General features: G+C 45.7%; 1 protein-coding gene across 2 annotated transcripts in view; it reads left to right on the top strand.

Moving 5' to 3' along the window:
- The window catches only part of XPO5 (exportin 5), a 29,743-nt gene extending 6,187 nt beyond the window's left edge, over positions 1-23,556 (top strand). For both annotated transcript variants that reach the window (XM_051783243.1, XM_051783242.1), the window contains 23 exons: positions 1,368-1,451; positions 1,866-1,991; positions 2,239-2,329; positions 3,744-3,872; positions 4,601-4,716; positions 5,626-5,781; positions 6,205-6,246; positions 6,871-6,960; positions 8,271-8,470; positions 9,074-9,173; positions 10,062-10,243; positions 15,009-15,109; positions 16,225-16,321; positions 16,722-16,858; positions 17,461-17,558; positions 18,024-18,070; positions 18,267-18,361; positions 19,219-19,281; positions 19,759-19,841; positions 20,589-20,696; positions 20,877-21,014; positions 21,159-21,323; positions 21,875-23,556. In XM_051783243.1, coding sequence (XP_051639203.1) covers positions 1,368-1,451; positions 1,866-1,991; positions 2,239-2,329; positions 3,744-3,872; positions 4,601-4,716; positions 5,626-5,781; positions 6,205-6,246; positions 6,871-6,960; positions 8,271-8,470; positions 9,074-9,173; positions 10,062-10,243; positions 15,009-15,109; positions 16,225-16,321; positions 16,722-16,858; positions 17,461-17,558; positions 18,024-18,070; positions 18,267-18,361; positions 19,219-19,281; positions 19,759-19,841; positions 20,589-20,696; positions 20,877-21,014; positions 21,159-21,323; positions 21,875-22,015 — 2,589 coding nt within the window. In that variant the 3' untranslated portion in view covers positions 22,016-23,556. The remainder of the gene's footprint in view (positions 1-1,367; positions 1,452-1,865; positions 1,992-2,238; positions 2,330-3,743; positions 3,873-4,600; positions 4,717-5,625; positions 5,782-6,204; positions 6,247-6,870; positions 6,961-8,270; positions 8,471-9,073; positions 9,174-10,061; positions 10,244-15,008; positions 15,110-16,224; positions 16,322-16,721; positions 16,859-17,460; positions 17,559-18,023; positions 18,071-18,266; positions 18,362-19,218; positions 19,282-19,758; positions 19,842-20,588; positions 20,697-20,876; positions 21,015-21,158; positions 21,324-21,874) is intronic.
- The last annotated feature ends 424 nt before the right edge of the window (positions 23,557-23,980 follow it).

Raw genomic sequence — 23,980 nt, 5'->3', positions numbered from 1 at the left:
CTGATCTAAGGTAGGACCAGGGTTCTCTCTGCACATTTGGCAACCGTAGGGTTCTCTCCACACATTTGGAAAAGGCAGAAATGGCTCTGCTTTTAAGTGGGAAACTGTATCCCGCTAAGTCATAGGAATGTAGAATGGAGGGACCCTAACTGATTCCAGGGCTTTGCTGTCATCAAGAACCACCTCCTATAACCTCTGTAAAATGCTAACACTTCATTTAAGAGTGGTCAAGTTTCTTGCTGACTACTGCTACAGAAAATCTACTCCAGGAAATTACTCTTCTATTGGAAGCCTTTTAAATTACCCTGTAAAAATAACTCAGAGTGTACCTGTTCGTTATTCTACCAAGATTCTCTCAAGCCAGAGGAAGAAACGGGTTTTGTTCCTGCTGTTCATCTTTGTGATCCTTTGTGTCAATGTTGAGGTGAAGATAGAAGTTCATATTGTTCATGCCATACTGATTGGTGAATCTCACTCCATTCAGCACAGTGCTTCTACAATATTGAGAGCAGGCATGTTGAGAGGCATGTTCGTGGGGAGATTGAGGCAGCCAGCCTGTAAAAGTTATAGAGCAAAGTAAATTCTCACAGGGAGAGAAAGAGAAAAACAAAGCCAACCTTTGAAAATTTACCCCTAAAAAGAATTGACAGCAAACAGAGGTGCATTATTACTTTAAGTGACTCCACTTGCTGTTAGGCAGTGGGAGCTGTCTATCCATAATGAAGTAATGACATGGGGATTTGAGTCCTCTCTCCAGATTCACTTGGGGGAGGCAGCACTGAGCTGTACAACTTCAGAACAAGGATCTTGATGGCACCAGGTCATGTTATGATTAGTGAGGAGTAGCAAAATCTTGAATTTATGACTCCAGGCAAAACTTATTTTCCTGACAAACTTCCCAGAAAGTTACTAGTCATGGATATCTATATGTTAAATACAGGAAACAGAGAAATGGGAGTGAAATCCTCTGGGTGTATTTACTTGTAAATACTGCAGTTTGAATTGCTCTACTTTGGTACCGCTGGGTGGGCTTGACCCAATAGGAGTAAAATTGTGACTCATGGTGGCAGCAGCAGTGGTGGTTGTGAATTTGGTGTTAATGGAACTCTACTGTCTGAGAAGTCACCCTTTACTCTGGAATGGGGGTGGGGTGGTGTCTCCAGCACCCCCAGGAAGGTCAGCAGAACTTGATGCTCCTTGGGCTGTACTGGTTTTGAAAAATCAGTTGTGCAGGATTTCTGTTTCTGCTCTTTCACAGTCTATGACCTTGGATGTAGCGCTCCTGTTTTACCATGAAACATCCCATTTGTGAGCCCAGCCTGCCACAGAGTTAGTATTTTGTCTGAAATTGTTCATCTTCCTCATAGGGCTCATATTGTGATGTGGAAACGCCAGCCAACTTTGGAAAATACCTTGAGTCATTTTTAGCCTTCACAACCCATCCCAGCCAGGTATGTAAAGGGTTGAAAGTCTCGTGTATGTCTCTGTAAGTGTGTGAATGCCTAATTGAGCTAACCTACAGAAGACTGCAGAACTTCAGCTGCCAAATATTGCTCTCCAGGCTCTCCATTTCAGCTGAAGACCTAGAAGGCAGTGGTTTCTACTCCATTACCACCCCATCTAGAACAGTGCATGACACAGAGGTGCTGAGTAGAAAAGGCAGAATTTGCAATCAGGCCTAGTATTTACTTAGAGATTTTTGGTGTTCTGGAAATTTGGGTTGTACCTGCAAGGCGCCTTGGCCTCAACCGAATAGTCAGCATAATTTACTGTTACTTTCTGGTAGCAATGCTTAATGTTAGCAGTGGAAATTCCAGCACTGAAATCCTTCTCTGTTCCTCTCTTTTTTTCTGTTCTCCGTCCAGTTTCTGCGCTCTTCCACCCAGATCACGTGGGGAGCCCTGTTCCGGCATGAAGTTCTGTCCCGTGACCCCTTATTGCTGGCTATCATTCCCAGGTATCTCCATGCATCTATGACCAGCCTAGTGAAGGTATGTGGGAACTGCGACTGGTTGGGTGTGACAAGATGCCTAGGTGAACGTGACCTGTGGGTCACGGGGGAGAAACTACTTCTTTATTGTGTCTGCCAGAGACACGATCTCCAGGCCACTGAGCAGACAGTTCTATCACAGTGTTTTCCTGTCTGCTCCTTGCCTCCAACCTTCATCTCCTTGAAGCTGGTATTAGCTGTGATGGGTGACTTCTCTTTCTTCCTGACATTATCCACTTTGTCTTCAGGTGGGCTTTCCCTCTAAAACAGACAGCCCCATTTGTGAATACTCCCGCTTTGATTTTGACAGTGATGAGGACTTCAATGCCTTCTTCAACTGTAAGTTGCCCTCACCGTTTCTGGATTCTGTTGTCTGTGCCTTTCCTCCTACTGGCTGAACTTGGAGCCTGCCATATGGGCTTGGCAGCTTCCATTTGTGTCTTGACTTTTTCAGCTTGGATCTTGGAGTAAATTAATTAGGATTTTCCTATGGCAGCTCATGCGTGTAATTTTACTTCCTTTTTGCTATTATTTTGCTTGCTGGCCGGGTAGATGGCCTGGTAGTACTTGCTTCCTGGTGTCAAAGAAAATGTGCCTCTTGGTCACCTAGAGGAGCAAATGAAACAGCCTCAGGTCATGCTCAGGTTAGGAGAGGAAAGCAGCTTACTAAAGACTTTAAATGTCATTCTAGAAAGAAAATGTGTCTTGGCCCTGGTAAGATGCTTCTGATTCAGTGCGAATAGCTAGAGTTGAACAGTTAAAATGGCCAAATTTAATCATGATCTTAAATCAGCACTGCGTATTAATAATTTTATTTTTTCTTTTGTTTTGTATTCCCAAAATTGAGGTTGGTTCTCACTGGCAGGTGTAGTTTGGTACTCACTTGGTGGGTGGAAGGATATACTTAATAAAATATATAAATTTTTACCTTTTACGTTTATGTCTGAAGATTATAAGTGTTGCATTTTTATATTGCTTATTGGATAGTTTATTTTTTACTTACTGTAATAAATCTATTTGGGTAGAAGCCATAAAGTTGCTAAATGCACAAAGCCAGAATTTGAAATAGTGTTAGGGAGTTAAATATATTGAAGACATTACATGTATAAGAAAACATAACTGATTTGAAGCACAAAATAAAATTACCTGAAAAAACAACTTCATTAAAGAATACAAGTTGCATTTGTAGTCAGCAGAGCTGATTCTTTTGTGTGGTCATGCACTGGAATATTTTGAAACAAATGAAATTCCTGTTCTGTACTTAGCTTTTAGTATCTTTGAAAACAAGATGACTGGGCTTTTGAGTTCACGTGAATTTGTCGTTAGTTGAATAATCTAGAAAAACTGTGTTTAGCTGAAGGAAGTGGTAGTTATCTAATACTGGTTTTCTACTTAAGTATACCAAGATAATTATAAGCAGCAAACGTTTAGAGTTCAAAGAATTTTTAAAATGAAAAATAGATATTTAATTGTGGTAAATCTGGATTTAGAATAGATTTTCATAATTCATATTGCGTTTTAATTGCACCTTTTTTAGTGTTAAACCATCATTATTTTTAGTCCACTTAAACCACTTCAAAAATTGTCCATCCTGTTGGACCTGGTTTATTGACTGTGTATCTGAGCTTACTACACAGCGACTGCCAGAGCAACAGTCCATAATGTTCCCAGGCCTGCAAAGCTGGATGTGAGGTTTGGGGGAGGAAAATCTGCAGTATCAGCTTGTTTTTGCGTGTGTGATTTTTCACTGCAGCTTTCCGAGCCCAGCAAGGAGAGGTGATGAGGATGGCTTGTCGTCTGGACCCTCGAACTGGCTTCCAAATGGCTGGAGAGTGGCTGAAGTACCAGCTCACAGCTCCTGTCGATACTGGACCCACGAACTGTAGGTTACCTGAAAAAAAAATAGGGATATGGGATTTGTAGAAACTTCTTGGCCTTTTTTTTGTTGAGTTGTTGGGGTTTTTTAAGGGGGAGGCAAGACTGCACACTAGATCTTCAGGCTTTTAAGGTCTTTGTAAGTTACAAGTAAAATCAAATCAAACCCACCCCTCCCGTAATTTAAGCCTTTACAGTCTACGTATGGAATAGCTAATGTAAAGCCCCTAGCTTCTTCTTTCCTCCCTCCAAATCTGCAGAACAGATACAACTATCCCTCTGATACAATTTTAGAATTATTTGGACCATTTTATCTCTGTAACATATTGATTAGTTTTGTTAGGGAAGCTGTACCTGTCTGACAAATCTGTGTGTCACTCACGTTGCTTTCCTCATGTGAAGGCAGGACACTTGGTGCTCTGCACAGTCACACCAAGGGCAGTCTTACCTGCAGTACTGAGTCTGGGCGTGTAGTCTCCCTCCTTTTCCCTTCTGTGATTTGTTGATGTTGCTCTGAATGGTATCTCCAAGGTCAGACTTATGTCTTAGGAGCCTTCACCTGAATGAAGCAAATCACATGGGAGTATGTTAATTGCTCCCGTTGCATCTCTGCAAGGCATCTGCAGAGGGAGCTGTGTGGACAAAATACTTGGGTGCTAAGATGTTACAGTGCAGGAGCTCATCAGGCTACTGTTGAGGAGCATGGTGAGAGCTCCGGTGTTCTCTTCCTTTCAGCTAAGACTGGCGAAGGTCTCTGCTCCATCTTTTCTCCATCGTTTGTGCAGTGGGATGCCATGACCTTCTTCTCGGAGAGCATCATCAGCCAGATGTTTCGCACCATGGATAAAGATGTATGTGTAGCTGCTGCTCTTGCTTTCTCCCCTGGCTTGTTCTGGGTTGACACAAGAGCATTTTTTCAGCTCTGTTGTTCTTAAAAAGTTTGTAGCAACTATGGAAAAACTCAGGTTGCTTGGTGAGCCATTACCATGAGGACCCTTCTTTTGATGGGACTGAACTTGTACTGGCTTACTGTCAGGCATGTCTTGGTTCTGGACACTATGCCACGAGAAGTCAAGGAGAGTGCTCAGGTGACATGTTTTGACATAGTGCTTTGCTACAGGAGGATTGCTTAAGAAGTTTATTCTTTTTAATTTTCCCTTGATTAGATTTTTTCAATTTTCTTTTTTAACGTTTTAAGTAAATGAGAGAAACTGATGCCCAGGGAGTAGGATCAGAAGCATTTTCTCTCTGCTTTTTGTTCAACAACAGGTGAATCAGAAGGAAAGTGGTTTTTTCTCAGTCTGATGTAGACTGACTTGGGGCTTTTTAGGCTGCTCATGCACTTACAGCTTGTTGGTCTCATCACAGTAGAATAATTATATGGGTCAGTACAGTTAGTTAAGCATGGAATCCGTTGGACAGAGTCAAGAGGAGAATTGGGAGCCAAAGAGAGGAAATTTTCCTTTCCCAGAGATGCAAGCAATAGTATGGGCACTAGAGACTGATATCTCAAGACTGCCCTACCAGCAATGGCAATGCTGCTGTCCTCCTTCCCTCAGCAAGTGCACATAGCACACAGTTAAACTGAGTTTTCTGCTGCTTTTCTTTCTGCTTTGAGAACAGCTGTGTCCAGCTGAGAGGCCTGTTAGGGCAGCAGCAGCTGCACAGCCTAGCTCTAGGTGTTGGTAGGAAGTGTGCTGCAGGCTGAAGTACTGAGTGTTGCCTCCCTTTTTCTTTCCTCCTTTTTGCTACCTTTGCAGGAAATCCCAGTCAATGATGGCATAGAGCTACTGCAGCTTGTCCTTAACTTTGAAACAAAAGATCCTCTCATCCTGTCCTGTGTGCTCACCAATGTCTCTGCTCTCTTTCCATTTGTCACCTACCGGCCGGAATACCTACCCCAAGTACTTTCCAAGGTAGGTGCATACAAAGCATGCTAAAATCAGGTGGGCCTTTTGCAGTGCAGCACTTTTGCACTAAACTGCAGGAGTTAATCCTCCTGGTGTTACTCTCAGGAAAGGACTATCGTTCATGTCAAAGATGGGAAAAACCAAAACTGAGGCTTGTTCAAGAACAATAATGTCAAATAACCCAAATTTTACAGTTCTTAGCCTTAAATCCTAAAGTGCATGCTCTGGCCAGTAAACACCATGTTTTACTTCAAGACCTCACTGTATTGATGATTCATCTTTCAACTTAGTCAAGGGTTCTTTACTGACTTTAATGAAATTGCACTATATTCTGATGATATGTTCCTTGAACTCAGACACAAACAGACACAAGTGCTAGATACTAACAAATGATGTGAATTTTTGGATTTTTCCTCTCTTTTCTTACAGCTATTTGCTTCAGTTACCTTTGAAGTTACAGAAGAAAGTAAGGTACATCTGAATTATTATCTGCTAATGAGCTGTAACAATTGGATCAAATCATATTCTATTGGAAAGCTTGCTGAGTCTGAAGACTGCTGTACTAGGTTTCTTGAGTATAGTTCTGCTCCTGGAAAAGCTGGGGAGTCTAGATATTACTGATCTCTTCATGGTTGACATAGCCTTCTAAGCTTTGGCTCACAAGCTTAGAAGGCCACAGGCATGGTGTAAGCCCAGTACACTTAGTTCCCTGGTTAATGTTGGCTTTCCTGGAGTGAAATCCCTCGATTAGCTATGTGTATTCTGCAGTATTAGTATACATGGCTCTGAAGGATGGCTGTAAAGCTGCCAACTATCTAGGGAGTGCTTGGAGTCTTCAAATAGTAAGAACCATGGCATCCTCACTCCAGAAGTACAGCTTGTTTGAAAATGGATGTCTTGAGTTGGCTATTGCTTGGCAGAGGAAATCTGATTGCTACATGATTGTTTGGGGGTAGGAGAGGAGGCATGGAAATGTTTTTTTCATCTGTACTCAACAGTGGAGAAAACTGTATGTAATGCGTATGTCTCTTGAAGATACCCTGAATTTGTCTGAACTTCTGTTTTGTTGCACTGATGTTTGTTATGTCTGTCCAGGCTCCTAGAACTCGAGCAGTGAAGAATGTGAGAAGGCATGCGTGCTCCTCAATCATAAAGATGTGTCGGGATTACCCTCAGCTTGTCCTGGTATGAAAATGCAACTCCATCAGGAAGAGTCTTGACTCAATTTCAGTTGGATTTTGTGGGATCTTCAGTTTCCTTGCCTACAGTCTCTGCTTTTCTTGCAAGAAACATTCCTGCTGCACAAATGACAAAGTGTTTTATTCCCTATACCTCCCTTCTTCCCCCTGAAAAATTTTCTGCCTGAAAAGTTGAATTGTGAAGTGATGAGTTAAATGTAGAAGGGATCAGGAGGAGGATACAAGCAGCACTGCCTTGGTTTTATAGGAATGTTCACCAAATTTCCATGTTGTCACCTGTAGTGGTCTCAGTTGATTCATTAGCTAAAGGCACTAGTGTGACTAATCACTAGACTTTCTTCTGTTACTTAGCAGAATGTAGGAAGAAGAGGAGAGTATTTGTTTTCTGGATGAGCTTGGGGAGATTAGAATTGACAAACATTTAAAATCCATGAGCCATGTTTTGTTTGTTTTGCTGAACTAAACAGCCCGCATGCAACATGCCTGGCTCTGAACTCCTTTGTTTACAGGTGTTTCTGTGGAGGGTGCTCTAGGATTATGGGAGCACTGTAGGACATTGCTAGTTTAAACAAAGACATTTTTAAAGGATGCTGATTAAGGTAATTTAGGGATTCCACTCTGCATGTTGCAATAAGATGCTAAGAACTAGTGAGTTGGTCTTTGTTCTACTTTATTGGTCCTTGAGCTTTAGCTGTGTCTTTCCCTTGGCCAGCCAGACATCCTCACTGGAAGAGCCAAAGACCCAGAGCTGCTCCAAAAGATGTTCAGAGAACTTTGCTAAAGGGGGCATGATTGCTAATGCTTATACAAAGTTATAGGTAGATGTGGTTGAAACTAGAGAAGGTAGGGAAGAAACTCAAGAATTCCTGTGGACATAGTAGTATCCATAAGAGTTGTTACTTACCTCATCGTGAGCAAAGAGGTGGAAGAGTCTCAAGTCTGGCCAAAGAAGCAAGGTGCTTTCTGTGAGCAAATAAAAGCACTAGAACTATTTCGAGATGTGACACTGCTTTAAGGGCTATGACTTCCTAGAGAGAGATTTCCTCTTCCTATTTCAGTCATTCTGGAGAGCGAAAGTAAACTGGATGCAGGATAATGATAGAAGGGTAGGGGAAAATAGAACTTCTCTTAGACTGAACATTCAGAGAAACTTGAGTCTGAGGAGGAGATGGCTATGTAGAGAAAAGGTAACAGACATACTTCTCCAGCTGTACGGTACACCCTTTCTCTGCTTCCCCCAGTCACCCTCCTCCATACCAAATGCATGATGCTCTTCTACTTTTATGTGTTTTCTAGCCAAACTTTGAAATGTTGTACAACCACGTGAAGCAGCTGCTCTCCAATGAGCTACTTCTGACACAGATGGAGAAGTGTGCTCTTATGGAGGCCCTTGTCCTCATCAGCAACCAGTTTAAGGACTATGAGCGACAGAAAGCTTTCCTGGAGGAGCTCATGGCTCCTGTTGCTGGCTTATGGCTCTCCCCAGAGATGCAGAGGTATGGGCTGTTTTTCTGAGCTTTGAGGTGGAGGTGTTGCAGAGGTACTGTTGTGGCCAGTAGGGGAACACACAAAGCAAATGAGGGTGGTGGAGTGCCTCATGACCTCCTATGCTCTGGGCAGTCATTGTGGTAATAGCTCTCCTGCAGTTCAGAAACTGTCAACAGTCTAATTGCTAGGTAAGACTGTTTAAGGTAATGGAGGAATATTCCCCAGGATGCTCAAAGCATTTGCAGAAAATGAGAAATAAAAGATGTCTTTGCTCATCCCCAGGACAAGGTATGAAGCTGAACTCTCCTTACTAAAGCTGAGGTGTCCTGCAGCCCTGGGTAGCTGGGCATGCACAAGAGTTTTCCCAGCAGGGCTCTCTTCATAAGAGATTCAGATGTTTCTGGTCCTCACGGCCCAAGAGAACTGGAGATGTTTGGAGAGTGTACACATCTCTGGTGCTTTCTAATCATGTCCCTATGTACAGCATGGAGCACTAGCTAGTCTTTCTAGCCTGCTGTGTGTTTGTTGAGATGTTTATTGCCAGTGCAAAGCTCTGCTCAAATTCCTTGGTACAAACAATAATCCCTGTTGCTATCTTTTGCTGCTACCAGAGTCCTCTCGGATCCTGAAGCCTTTATCTCCTATGTGGGTGCAGACAACAAAACTGCTGATCCAGTCTTGGAAGACCCTAGTGGCCTGAACCGCTCTAGAGTGAGTATCATTACCAGGAGAGGTGTAATTGGTGGTGAGATGAGACTCGCCTCCTTCCATCCCACATTTCTGTTGTGATTACACAGAAGGTCTCCTGATCATCTACATTTAGAGTGCGGATCAGTAGGTTTTTCATATTGCAGAATAACAGGCTGACTTTTGCTCATTGAGCATGTAGGCTATGCAAATCCAGATTATTCATCAGAATGAAGCACACTGCCCCCTACTCTTTGTGTAGCAGAGTTTGGTTTTGGAGAAGCAATGGGTTTACATGATTTGTGGAAATACAGTGCAGGGAATTGTGCTTTTTGAGCCAAGTGCAGTGGAAAACATGCTGAGGCTGCAGCATGGAATATAATTTTGTCTGAGGAGATTCGTGTTTGAGTTGTTAGTGGAAAGTCTTCATTTGGACAGGCTGCAAATGGAGTTGCTATGTTTAGGTCTGTAGAAGACACTGAAATGTAACCCACAGAGCTGTGCTTGTGATTTGGGGCTAATGCAGTTGGACCACTGTGTCATCGTGGATCTCTGTATCTGTGCCAGCACCCGAAGGAGATGAGGAACTGATGGTGTAGAACCTTTCTTTTAGAGGGCACCCTACCTGACTGCTTGCATACTCATGAGACTGTATGTGTTGATGCTTTGTCTTGGTAGTGAATTCCTAGGCCATCATGCCATGGCCAGGGCTGTCTGAAGTTGATGGAATGTAGCATGATCATTTGCTGCATTTTCTTGGCAGCAAAGCCACCAGATTTTGTTTCTACCACGAGGTTAGGCTCCCTGTAGAGCATTCCCTTTGAGATGGAATGATGATGGGTTTCTCTGAAAACCTCTTTATTCAGGCTGTGCTCTGGCTAAGAAATGCTTTCTCCGCATCTCTTGCTGCAGATAAGCTTTTGTGTGTCCACAATTTTGGGAGTTGTGAAACGAGCTCGCTGGCCTGCTGCTATTGAAGAGGCGAAAGCTGGAGGATTCTTCTTGGGATACCTGCCCAGTGGAACTCCAATCTACCGTAATCCCTGCACGGAGCAGGTCCTGAAGCTTTTTGACAATTTACTTGCTCTCATAAGGTGGGTCAAGTTGACTTGAAATCATTTATGTTGTCTTACCAATCTCTGAAAGCCACACTGTGATAAATACATGGAATGCTCAGAGCATGTTTGCCCAGAGAAGCCAGTGGGAACACAGGCTGGTGCAGGTGCCCAAGTACTGTTCCTGACTGTTCACAGTGGGGAATGGCACTGGGGAAACTGGAGCCTTCTGAATGTCCATTGACCTGGCCTTCAAGAGTCCATCAAAGCCAGTGGGAGCTTGGGCTGGGGTTGCCTCCCCCGCCTCCACTGCTATAAATCTGCCATCCACTTAATGATTTCTCGACTAACATCTCTGCTCTGCCCTCAGCCCCTACAAGGCCACCTCTCCAGTCAGCACCAGGGCAGTCCCAGCTCTCATCGCATCCTGTTTGTGTTGTTCTCTCTTCAGTGTTAAATTAAGCTGGTCTTGCTGAACATGAACAGCAGCCTCCTGAAGCACTGTCTGCTACAGAAATCAGTGGATGCATACTCTCAGGCTGTTGCTACTGTGCAGTGTCTCTGCGTGTCACTGGTGTTGTGTAGATTTGGGGCAGCCAGAGGAGGGAGCAAGAGAAGGCAGAAAAGGGAAATCCTGAATAACACAGTTCCCAGAACTATGAAGGAGGAATCCATCTCAGGGTAACTCCTGACAGTGAGATTTTGCCAGACCTATGGAACAATTTTGTGCAATAGCTCTACATGTTAGATACTTGAAAACTTGAGGCTCTGTCCTTGGCAATGGCCTGTTGGGAAAGAGCATTTTCTGATCCACTTAGATTTTCCATCTCTCAGGTCTGGGAGGAAAGGGGCCCTATTACTTGAGCTCTGTCTAGTAAGGTATGTTTGGTAGTCACTGAGCTCAGGAATGCGCTACTTCCAGTGAGAAGCAACATGCTGGACTTGTAGGACAAGCACATGTTGTCTTGGCCCACCCGAGCGCTGTTCTCTTCACTAAACTCTATGTACCACTCTGTGTGGTACTTTGGCCAGTGAGCAGCTACAGCTGCAGAGTTGTGCTTGAAGTGTTTTTGCCTTTTATTCTGGAAGGCTGAAGATCCTGTGATGAACTTTTGGGAGAGCTTAGGTAGAGATGCCTGAGTAAAGGTAGCCTCATGCCATTTCTTCCAGGGCCTGCAACATGTTTCATATTGTGTGAGACCAACTAAACCAATGCCCAAGGTCTGAACAGGCTGCAACAGACAGACTTTTTGCTCGTGCAATCACTGTTCTTGACAGAATTTATGCATTAGTAAAAACACTTGGAATCTCTATTACAACAAGCTTAGGAAACTATCATCCTGTGGAAACTTAGGAAAACTTAGGAAACTTAGGAAACTATCAGTACCTGTGGAGAAGCAGAAACCCTGTGCCTACCTGTTTACCACTGCCAAGAATACACGTGAATTATGTTCTGTAGCCAGTACCTCAATATCTCACCTGCAGGCCAGAATATTTTCTGAGTATGTGGTAGTAACATACATGGAGCAGCCTGTCCTTCACTCAGAGGTATCCAGGCTTTTCTTAAGGCTGGATGCTCCAACAGGAACCAATGAATGATGTGTTAAGAGCAGTGGATCTTCATATTTTTCCATCACTACTGCTGGATACAGAGGCCTCTTTGTATGACAACTGCAAGCTCATAGTTGTTCAGTGCCAATGTTGATGACACGTCTTTTTGGAAATGTTGGATCTTGTGCTGTGGAGCTCCTGCTCTCTCCTTGGCTGACTGTAGATGCCTTTTCCAAGTACTGCTTCCTCAGACCCTCTTTAATGTGGATAACACAGGAGAATATGGAATCTGTAGCAGCCTATCACCAGGCAGGAAGTATAGGGATATGAGGAAGGCTGGCTGGCAGGAAAGCTGCCTGTGTTGAGAATACCTTCAGGGACATAGTTGCATTACTCCTTGGGAATAGATGCTTTTCTTAGGTCTGTGCCATTAGGCAGCTCTCTGTAGGGATAAGCAGTGTCCAGTGTTGCTTATGTGGGACAGATGTGGAAGTTCCTGGAGACTGTTGGTTTCTGTGTGAGCAGATCTGCAAGTAGCAGCAGCAGGGATCCTGCTGAGCAGCTGAACTGAGCGCCAAGTCAGGCACCAGTGAGCAAAGAAAGGGTATTTTGCAGACTGAGCAGGTGAGTCTGTTGCTCTCTGGGTGGTGTGTGGCATTCTTCTGTGCTAGCAGGCAGAAGCAGTGAAAACCATTAAGCCACTGGGCCTTTACTGGGGTGGTGAGTAGCTTGAATGTAGGTCATGGATGAGACCAAAGGACTGAGAAGAATGACAGTCCGGGTAACAAGACAAAATAAGGTAGTTTTGAGTGGCATCTTTTTGTACCTACCTGTATTTGTCTCTATAGCTGTATTTACTGAAATATTTTGAGGTTGTTTTGTTAATCTCTGCTAGTAGCTTTCAGAGTGATAATTCTCCTGTCCTCTGTGGTACCTTATTTCATCTAGGTGTTTTCTAGCTTCTGGCTTAAAATGTTCGCTCCTGAATTTAAACGCAAATCATGTTTTCAGCCATTTTTAGAAAAAGGTGCATCTCTGCAGTCAGTAGCTGCATGAACTGATTGGTGCAGTGCCTTTATTGTGCTGGGATTTGTTCCTGTTTTGTTACAAATGGACTGGTCAGGCTCAGCAAATGTTTTGCATAGACAAAGGCTTTTTTGGAACTCCTGATGAGGAGACACTGACATTACCAAATGAAAGAATTCTTGGATAGACATGGGTGCTGTAGGCATTTTCCATGTATATGGCTCCAGCTTTGGGAAAAGATTCTTCAATCACGGACTGTCCTAAAGGACACATCTTCTGGTCTTCAAGCTCATCTCTCTAGGCATCAGAGGCTCTTTCTAGCAGAGCTGTGACCATCACTGAAAATCCCCCAAGTGCTGCCATATCCTTTGCTTGTCTTTTCTAAAGCGTAAATGTCTCTTGAATTTTGTTGTTCCATGTTCTCCTGTGTGTGGGATGCCCAGGAGTGCAGAGTCTCACATGGAACATGCCTAGGGGTTACATCATCATGGATAAGGGCTATTGGATGTTTTTCTAACTCCCATGGGAAGCAGCTGGTTGGCCATTTTCCCTCCATTACCACTGGGAACTTGCTGAAGTATTAAGGGAGATCAGCCTGTGAGTGAATATCTGCCCTCTGAACTTGAGAAAATGCTTCAAGGACTCTGAAACAACTAAGGACCATGACCACTCCTTTAGGATATGACCATCTGGCCCATCCTGCTGGAGTTAGAGCAGTGAGATTTCAAGGTTCACCACTACAATTCCACAGTCCTTCAGTTTGTCCTGCTGTCCTTCTGCCCAGCATGAGGCAAATGAACATTGGCATGGAGTGGGCAGGAGAAATACAAGAGATTATTTTAGTAGCCAGGTTTCAGGATAGCCTCAAGCAGAAATGCACAATTTTTTGAGTCGGTGGAACAACATTAACCAAACTTTAGTGGAAGCTGGGCTGTTTCCTGGCCCCTCTTGGCAGAGTAGAATCAGCCTGTGCCCCTTTGAGGCCTGTTGCATGGGGTTAGGTCCAGCCCAGAACGAGAGTATGAGTCACGAAGAAGTTGTTGTGTAGCTCTTTCATATGAAGGTTCCATACTTGCCTTCCTCAAGTCCAGTGAGCAGAGAAGTATTTAACACTTGCAGAGAGAAACAGGATAGTTGCTGTTTTGGAGCCAACTTGGGCTTTCTGCAAATGCAGGCAGACATCACTGCATTGGGGTTGCCAGGATTATGAGCATAGACCTTAAAAAAAAATTAAAAATCAATCATTAATAGATGAGTGAAAGCTGAGACTGGAGAACATACTGAGGTCTGTCCACGCTCCCTTCCCCCAGCCATTCCCATGTACCCCCTGCTTTGGGAAACGCTGCTCGAGGGGGAGATACTGAGTTGCCCTTGATCACCTCTAGCAGCAGGTACAATGGCATTGCAGTTTTGGAGGAGGCTGCAGGATTTGTGCTGTGTGCAGCTGGCGACACCCACAGTGGAGGTCTGAGGTCTCAAAGGAGAGAGGTAGGTGAGAGAGACACCCCCTGCCAAGTCCAGCTCTGAGTGTCAGTGCCCTGGCTAAGAGGGAGGACCCATTTTGGCCTGGATGGCAAGAACCAGCCACCCATGGCTGAATTGGTGTCCCTTGTGGAAAGCTGACTGGCTGCCTCCTGATCATGCGGAATTGTTCGCAGCTGGATATGTTGTCCAAGGGGCACATGCATTTGCCATGAGTAACATCTGATCAGACTGATGTTCTCACTAGAGTCCCTCCAGTGCCACCTGCCATTCTGGGGCCTGTGACCCATCCCTGAGGGGCAGTGTGTGTATGTTGGAGCTGAAAGAGCCCTTCCCTCTGAAGGGGCCTTAGGTGCAGAAGATCTTTTGAGATGTCTTGTCAGTTTTAAAAATACATTCTCTGATCCCTTTGGCCAAGCTAATAAGCTGTTCCCAACAACAACTGGAGAATTGCTGGGAGTTTTTACTGCCAGTGCTCACAAGGGGTGGGATGAACTGAAGTAAATGGAAGGGGCAGCCAGGAGATTCAGGACATGAGGTGGAGTCACTCCATGTCTCTGTCAGGTCAGCTTCCCCAATATTTTTGCAGGTGGGGAAGGGGGATCCCATGCACACGTGCTTGGTCTCACCTTCCTCATCATCTGCCTCAGAAGAGCTGTCCACAAGCTGAAGGAGAGGATCGCACTGTCGAGGGCAAAAAGGGGTTCACTTACATGAGTATAAACCGAGTGCTTTTCTGTTTCAGGACACACAACAATCTCTACATGCCAGAGATAATGGCTAGGCTGGGGGATACGTTTGCAAAGGCCTTGGACATGCTGGAGGTGGAGAAGAATGCCATTCTAGGTAAGAGGCTTCTCTTCGGGAGGAATGTGTGGACGGATTCTTAGAGGTGTTTGAGTTAGTGGTCCATCCATAGCAGTGGAAATGAAAAGGAGCTGGAGGGGCATTTTTTTCATAGTATTTGTATCTCGGGTGTGATTTGAACCTGCTGAAATTAAGAAGTTAAATAAGTTATTGGTCTCAGACAAATTGATTTCTTCTGCATAAAAACGAAGGATACCCTACCAAACTGCTTATCTCAGTTGGGTAGTGGTCTCTGCAACATAGCATTTCAGGCTGCAGAACCTGGGGGGTGCTGTAATTGTCTGCCTTTGAGCAGAATTAGTACTCAGCAGGAGCCCTGAGTGCTGGTGCAAAGACCTGTCCTGGAGGGCAAGAGCCAAGTTGTGCAGTATGGCCCTGTCATTTGTTTCCAGACAGCATATTAGAAAGAGGCTTTTGGAACCATCCTAAAACAACTTTGAGCTTGTGAACACAGAAGCATTTACAGCCAAGCAGAAGTAAGTGGGTGGCCTTTGTGGATAAAGTGTGGATCATGACTTTGGAAACTGAGGTTTAATTTCGGGTCCTGACCAGATAGTGAAATATTTTGGGGAAGCTGCTTTGTCTTTCTTAGCTCCATTTCATATCTGTAAAATGAGGACATGCTTCCTTTACCTCTTTTCTATGACCTATAAACTCTGTTTGTGAACACCTGCACATAAAGCAACAGGGCCTTGATCTCTGCTCCAAACTTCTTAATGTCATAGTTCAACAGTAGTTTGTGTCCTGACAGAGAATACAAACCTGAAGGGATGAGCTATTAGAGGAGCTGCAGAACTGTCAGCTTTGCTGCTGACTGGGTTCTGATAGCTTGACTAAGTTTTCCTTTGGAGAAATTAGGCAGCTGTAACAACGTCAGTGGAAGCACCTCTGCTCTAGGTACAACCAGCCTGAACTTGTCTGACCTCTGAGGGGAGGTTCTGGCCCGGGGTTGTGGCACCGCTTCCATTTTGGATGCATGTTGTACTTGCCACAATCTTCCTTCGCTGCCATTAAGCTGGCTAGGGACTGCCCAGCATGTCCTGAAGGTGCACTGTGCTCTCATTAATGAAACTGAAGATTATTCTTTCCCACAGGTCTCCCTCAGCCTTTGCTGGAGCTTTATGACTCTCCTGTTTACAAAACAGTCTTAGAAAGGATGCAGGGCTTCTTCTGTACCCTCTACGACAACTGGTAAGACCACCAGCTCTCTCACACACATCCAACACTGCACAGCTGAAGCAGTAGGCTGTTGCTGGGGCCTGACTTCTTTTAGAGTTAGACTTTTGATGCGATTTTGATGCAATTAGGTAGTTGGATTGGAGCACTTACCTAATAGTTTGTCTCTTTAAATTACATGCTGGGATACAGTAGCACTTGAAAGTACCTTGTGGTGCTTCAGTGCTGAATTCATTGTCCCTCTGCAGGTCTCCCAGAAAAAAAGAGATATGGTGCTAAAATTCTCTATAGTATTTGCTTAAGAACAGGGCAACAAGCTGATCTCAAGGTGATAGTACTTGTAGCCTTTGCAGGCCAGAGACATGGTACCTGTTATCTAGCAGACTTGCAACTAACTTGTTTTTTTTTGTTGAAGTTTTCACATCCTGGGAAATGCAGGCCCCTCCATGCAACAGGATTTCTACACCGTTGAGGGTCTCGCCACCCAGCTCCTTAGCTCTGCTTTCAACAACCTCAACAACATTCCTGATTACAGACTTCGTCCCATGCTCCGTATCCTTCCGTCACTGCCTCAGGCCACCTAGGGAGGCTTTGAACACATAAACTGGAAACCTGCATTGTTTTCAGTATAGCTGAGACAAAGAAGGGTGATTGAGGAGGTAAAAAAGCAGGGATATTCCTGGTGTGGATGAGGTGTGAGCCCAGGAGGGCATGAGCAGAAACAGCAGTGCTTGGGGTCAGAAACAGTAAATGCAAAGGATTTATGTGGTTCTGGAGGCATCGTGAGAGGTGGGGAGTGCCTTCTGGGGGCCAAGGAGGCTTGGATAATGAGGAGCTTGGCAGTAAGGTGTACTTGTGTGGGAAATCATGTGGGTTTCCCAACCCACTTTCCAGGGCTGGACATTCAGTCTCACAGTTAGGAAATGGGTGTTAAGCACCCTCAGATTTCTCAGCTGAACTGTCGGGGGAAGGATCTGAATACCTCATGGTCTTGCGTATAGAGATGCCACTTGTTAATTGACAGCTGTGAGAAGATGGGCTTTGAGGTGTCTGTTCTTGGCCTCCCAGTGAAATGGGCTCGTTTGGGTAGTGTGGCAGTCTTCCCTAGCAGCTGGCCTTATGTGCTGGATCTCTTCCTTAATTGGTCTGTGCAGGTGTGTTTGTGAAGCCCTTGGTACTCTCCTGCCCTTCAGAATACTACGAAACCCTTGTCTCTCCCATGCTGGGACCCCTCTTTACCTATCTGCACATGGTAAGAAAACTTGTTTGATGCCTGTTTCTTGACAGCCCAGATTCCCTGTAAGCAGCTGACAGGAACATGTGAGAATGTCTGTCTCTACAGAGCCAGAAAAGATGAGGGCAGAGCCTCAATGCTTAATGATTTTGATGATGTTTTGGGGTGTATTAAGCTCTGGCTGTTGCACAGCACCCCTTGCTGTGAATTCAAACCCGTGGACATTAGCTCCTCAACCTGCAGCCATGAGAATTTTTGTGGGTTTTTTTTGCCTGTGTCCTCCCATTTTCCTGAGAACTCATTCACATTCCTGCAGCCAGCACAGTTGGTAGCAGTTCTTCTGCCATTCAAAATGGGTCTTGGCATGAGAACTGTGTTTAAAGCTCTTGTGCTTTTGTCAGCAACTATCACTTGTGTCTCCTTGCATTGTGTGCAACATGGCTCCTTAAGAAGGTATTAAATCTTTCCTTTTGTCTTGAACAGAGGTTATCCCAGAAATGGCAAGTGATCAGTCAGCGAACCATGCTCTGGTAAGCTTCCACCCCTAGGTACAAAGGGGGAAATGGGGAATGAGATGGAGGTTTGGTCTTTTATGTGAGCCTTTGCCCAGGAACAGCCCTGCCAGCAGAGGGCTGGAAAACACTGTGGTGACTCATTCCCTGTGCTTAGGCAGAGGGGATACTTTAAGACATTGTCTTCCTTCAAACTAAAATTTTTTCTCCTCAGTGAGGATGATGCTGCAGATGACAACCCCGAGTCTCAGGAGATGCTTGAAGAACAGCTGGTCAGGCTGCTGACCCGAGAAGTCATGGATCTCGTCAGTAAGTGAAATCAAGCTAGATCCCCTGGGATTATTGGGAAGTTTTCCCTGGAGAAGACAACAGGCATTCCCAAACTGCAGTAAAACTTAACTATAACGGTCACTGGTATTTAACATAGTCTTTAGAAGCCAGGTGTGAGACAGTTAGCCCTGTCAAAATCTTAGCTGAAACCTAATAAGAAATTATTAAAAACCTTCAGAAGAGAGTTTCTTCCTTTTTTTTTTTTTTGTTAGCTTTTAGGGCTCTGTGGTTTTGGCACTGTCCCTTAGAAGTCCAGTCCTTTGAAATCTGGTTCTCCCTGGAACTCAGTAGGGGACATGGATTTGTGGACAACCCAAGTGTAGAGCAGTTTTGTTTCTGGCAATTGCCATGTCTCTTGTTAAAGACAGAGGGAATAGTCCCTCCCCCAGAGCTGTCTCCCTTCTTTGTGGTCCATTTCTCCAATGTTTTTTTGTCAACATGGCTTTGAGCAGAGAGGCTTGGAAAATTGATTCCACATAGAGATTGTAGATCATCAGTCTTCTATCTTCTTTCTTGATTGGCCTTTTTGCCTTAAAATGGTGTTCTTCTCAGGTTATGGACTTCAAATGGTTTTGCATGTTCCTGGTTCTCAGTAGTCTGAAGCAGCCACTGTGCAGCAGGTTCCACTGGGGAAGATGCTGTGGGTGGGGTGTTACAGCCTTCCAGGGAGTGCAGTATTTGGCTTTTATACTGGGCTTCCCCACTCTTCAGGTTCTGTGTAACAGCTGGGGGAGCTTGAAGCAGCTGTGAGCCCATCAGTCTGTAGGATTATCTCTGCATATTCTGAAGTAGCTTCTTCCCTTTTCCGCTTCTCTGACCTACAACTGTTTTTGCAGCCGTTTGCTGTGTTTCTAAGAAAAATGTTGAACATAACACTACTGCTGCTGTAGATGGAGATGGTGAGTAAATGCCTACCTTTGCCTTTCCTGCCCTTGGTGTACACAAGCACTTTTCCTGTTTCATGAGGGAGAGGCTTGCCTTTTGCTGGAAGTTCCATGTGAGGGGTATAGGTTTGTAAGAAGTCTTCAACTCTGTCCTGCCCAGTGTGTCTGGGGGCCATAGAAAAACCTAGTCTAGCCTAGGAACAAATGTGCTGTAGGGTTCACAGGTTGCAGCAGCTGATTCTTAAGATGCTGAGGAGAAGAGGGGGATATGCAGTCTTCCCAAGACCTGAAGATAGCTAGTTGGGCTCCCTTCCTGCCCCACCAAGGGTGGGTGCTTTTTGCTTGAAAAGAGATATTCTGGGCAAGCTTTGCCAGCATACTGATTCTGTGTGCTGGCTCCTGGCTCCCATCTTAGTCCTTGCAGGCTCCCTGTTCTCTCCCTCAGTCCTTGGGAGGCCATGTTCACAGTGCTGCCTTTGCTCTGCTCTGCAGATGACGAGGCAATGGCCACGGAGGTGACCCCCCCTGCCAGTGCAGAGCTCACTGAGCTTGGCAAGTGTCTGATGAAGCAAGAGGTAAGAGCCATGGTCTGACTTCTACCATGCTTTCTCTGCACTCTTTGTCACGCTTGTCTATTGTGCAGCCAAGCGTTGCTGCAGAGATCGAGGCTGCTGGAGTGCTCCCCAGTGTGAGAATCATCTCTTAGGAACGTGCATGGCTTTTAAGGGCCTTGCAGAAGCCACAAAGGAAATGAGGACTGGGATCCAGTACAACACACAGTTACAGAGTTTCAGCCCCTCTGGGGAAGACAGCTGTGGGCATTCAGCCCCCAGGGTGCTCCCTGGCTCTGCCTTCATCCTGGGCTCCAGTCTTCATGAGGAAGAACTTCATCCAGAAGCCTTTTTGTTTCTTTTTTATTTCTATAAAATCTGCCTGAGCTGGTACAGGAGCCACAGTGTTAACACCATCCACTTTACAGAGTACCCTCATCCCAATGCCTCTGTACTCCTCTGCTGTGGATGCCTCAGAAGCTCTTGCAGAAGCTATTGCAGTGACTTAAGAGTAGCAGCTGATGGGAGTCCATGAGTACTCCAGGGCCTTTCCCAGGGAGATGAAGGGAGCAGGTGTGCTTGACAGTGGTCCCTCATGGTTATGATGGTGCACATTGGGTGCCTTTGAGCACCTTCAGGATGCAGGATTCTCAGAAGATAGCCCTTAGGAGCTCTTGCAGGGTATCTGGATTGCTTCTTGGCTCCCTTCAGGTTTGAACACTGGAAGTGGGAAATAGTTCCTCTGACTGGTCCTCTCTGACTCCTTTTCAGGATGTTTGCACTGCAGTGCTGATCACTGCCTACACATCCCTCTCCTGGAAGGACACCTTGTCCTGCCAAAGAACCACAACACAGCTTTGCTGGCCACTACTTAAACAGGTACCTCTGGGAGGAAGAAGGGGTTAGTACTGGCAGGGTTGGGAGACGAAGCTCTGGATGTTGTGAGAAGCATGGCAACTTCACCCCTGGGCACCTTCTCCCTCAGGAAGACCAAGCTGTTGCAGAAATGCAGTCATGTGTCGGTATCTTGCTGCAGTGCTGACAGTGCCTCTTCCCCAGGTGCTTCCAGGAAACCTCCTGCCTGATGCCGTGTCCTGGTTTTTCACAAGCGTGCTGAGGGGCTTACAGGTACACGGGCAGCACGATGGCTGCATGGCAGCTCTTGTCAACCTGGCTTTTCAGATCTACGAGGCCTTGGTGAGAAATCCTGTCCTTCAGCCAAATGTGAGGTTGGCTGGGGGGTGGTGGAAAACTAATCCCGTGCCTGCTTGGGTAGGGGCAGAGGAGCCCTGCAGGGCTGCTTGCCTAGCAGAGCCATGTTAATTGTACTTCTCCCTGCAGCGCCCTCGCTACGCTGAGCTGAAGGCAGTGATGGAGCAGATCCCAGATATCCAGCTGGACTCTTTGGAGCAGTTTGATTCAAAGCTTCTCAACCCAACACTGCAGAAGGTGGCAGACAAGCGCCGGAAGGATCACTTCAAGCGCCTCATCACAGGTTGCATTGGGGTAGGTGATGTCCTAGAGGAAAATTAACCTGGTCTGTTTCACACCTATATGCTGCAGAAGTGATGGGCTGTCCTGCCTCTCGCCAGCCACCCTGCTTCCCAGGAAGGAGGCTGTTGCAGCATGTTCTTAGTGTTTGTTCTGTCTCTCTTCACCCTGGAGGTACAGCAGGGATGGCAGCACAGACTGAGCAGCCCCTCTATCAATGGCCCTTCACTTGAGAGGCAGTGGGTACCCTGCACAAGGGTGCCCAAAGGAACAGGGTGATAAAACGTTTGAATGAGGCTGTTGGGTCATCTCTAGGCTTTTGTGAGGATGGTGGTGTTGGAACCTTTGGCCTTGGATTAGAAGCTGGGGAGCTGGTATGCTGGTGGTTACCTCAGTGCCCTGGCACTTGTGAAAGGCCAGGTCTGAGACTCCTCAAAATGCAATCACAGGGTCCAGGCCTAGGAGTTGCTCAGAACCTGGGGTCTGCTCTGATCTGCAAGCAGGCTGTCCCTGAGTGGGGGTCTGAAGACAGTAATGACTGATGCCTGCCTGTCTGTCCTCTGCAGAAGCCCATTGGGGAGCAGTTCCGCAAGGAGGTTCATATCCGGAACCTTCCATCTCTCTTCAAAAAGGCGAAGCCATCATTGGAGACAGATGTGCTAGAAAACGAGGATGGAGAGGGCTTCAACGTACTCTTTGAACCCTGAGCCTGGGATGCTGCAACCATCTCCTCCCCTACCTTATATTTTGTCTCCTCCTAGTAAGCACATTAGATTCTCCTTGTCACGCCTCCACAAGCATTCGTCTGAATAAAGCCCTTTACGGGTCCTGTCCCATTCTCCTCCCTACACTGGGATGGGACCTGCAGTGGCATTTGAAGCAGTCTGTTAAACTTTTCCCCTGATTTTTTATCCTCCGTTGGATGAGCATTTTTAGACCTCTGCTTCTCTGCAAGGTGGGAGCTGAGCCTATAGACTCCTTTAGGTAAAGCCTGGTCATCTTGTAGCCTTGGGTCACTCTTGCTCCACCTCTTCATCCCTTGGGGTTTAGGATTAATGCAAAAGGCAGAGTAGTGTGCCATGTGAAAAGGGGCTACCCTAATCTTCCTCTGGGTGCTAGTAGCCAGGCTTTGTAGGGAACACATCGGACACTCCTGTCACGTTTATCAGCACTCGTCCCTAGCGGACTGGTATTCTGATGAATCCGTTTCCCTCCAGGATGCTGAGCCTTGGGCTGAGGGCTGTGTGCCAGGAAGCCTAGCAGTGCTCTAGGATCTCCCACGAGATCAGCCTTTCTAAGGTGCAACTGCTCTCTAGAAAGAGGCAGACACTGTCATACACATATATATATATATACATATATATGTATAGATATGATCGTACAGTTTGTTCTACCCAGAGCCAAAGGGAAGGCTTTTACTTTGTGCCAGCCTTTCTTGGACATCTCTCAGGGGGAGCAGGGCAGATTATTTTTTTTAATTATTTTTTTTCATTTTACCACACCCTGTAGACTAGAACTTGGCCAGTGCAGGGTACACAAAATTTGGACCAATATCTGAAGCACCTGCAATCCAAAAGGGATCTCCTCACCCTGTTGCAGTGGAGATGACTAGCCCCTGGTTTTACCCACTCTGGTACTTCTCACAGAATTGCATGGTGGGGCAGGAGGAGTGGGCTTTACACTGCAGTTCACAGGGCGGAGCCAGGTCAGAAACTGGGTTCTAGCTGAGGTGGGACTCTATGAAGCCACTCCAGTCTGCAAAGCTGGTTCACACAATCTATCCTAGTGTTAGCACAGGAGCTGGGAGGGTCAGTCCAGAGGTAGCAGGCAGTTTTGCCATCCAGGAGGCAGAACAAGTAATAAGTAGTGGTAGGCAGAGAAGTGGTGTCTCAACATGGACAGACTGGACAAAAAAGCTGGAGTTCGGAGGTGTGGGAGTGCAGATAGGAAGAGCAGGCCTTGGGAATCCACTCACCCTCCTGCCCCTGCTGTTCCACCAGCACACCCTCCACTTTCCTCCTGGCCTCAGACTTTAACCTCGGAGCTAACATGGCTCCTGGCTCTAGCAAAGACTGGGTGTATTTATTGTGTTGTGATATTTTTAACATTCTGTGACTTCATGCTAGACACAAGGGAGTTTTTTAAAATGGATTTTAAACCTTTTTTGTAGGAACGTTTAAATCCGAAGCTGTCTCTGAACTGGTTGTGTTACACCTCTGAATGTCAATAAAGCTATTCCAGTTTCATACACGCAGTGTCATGTTTCATTTTTATTCTTTTGTCTGTTTCAGTAAGATCTGAGGCCCGTGGTCTGCCCACGCTGCCTGCCTAAGGATTGCTCAGCACTCCTTATTCCACCTACCAAAAAGGGGGCACCTTTGCTGGTAGTCAACATTCATTATCAAGGAGGGGATGAACCATTGCAGACTACGTAGTTAAATTAGGTGAGGGGTAAATTGCATTTTAAAGTACTTACATGTCACTCACAGCTAGTTTATATTAATTCTGGGTCCCAGTTTGTAGCTTGAGGTGAATGTGTTGCCAAAGCAAAACCCTTGGGCTATTTCAGGGTATGTTCCATAGGCAGCATGGGAAATATGTGAAACAGCAGCTCAGAGAGGTGTATATGCTACTGAAGTAGCCTGCAAGCCCAACCCTAGCTATTGCTGGGA

The sequence above is a fragment of the Manacus candei genome, unplaced genomic scaffold (assembly GCF_025592945.1).
Source record: "Manacus candei isolate 608988 ecotype Guabito, Panama unplaced genomic scaffold, ASM2559294v1 h1tg000017l, whole genome shotgun sequence".
NCBI lineage: Eukaryota > Metazoa > Chordata > Aves > Passeriformes > Pipridae > Manacus > Manacus candei.
The sequence above is the reverse complement of the archived record's forward strand: the minus strand, read 5'-3'. Positions and strand labels throughout refer to the sequence as shown.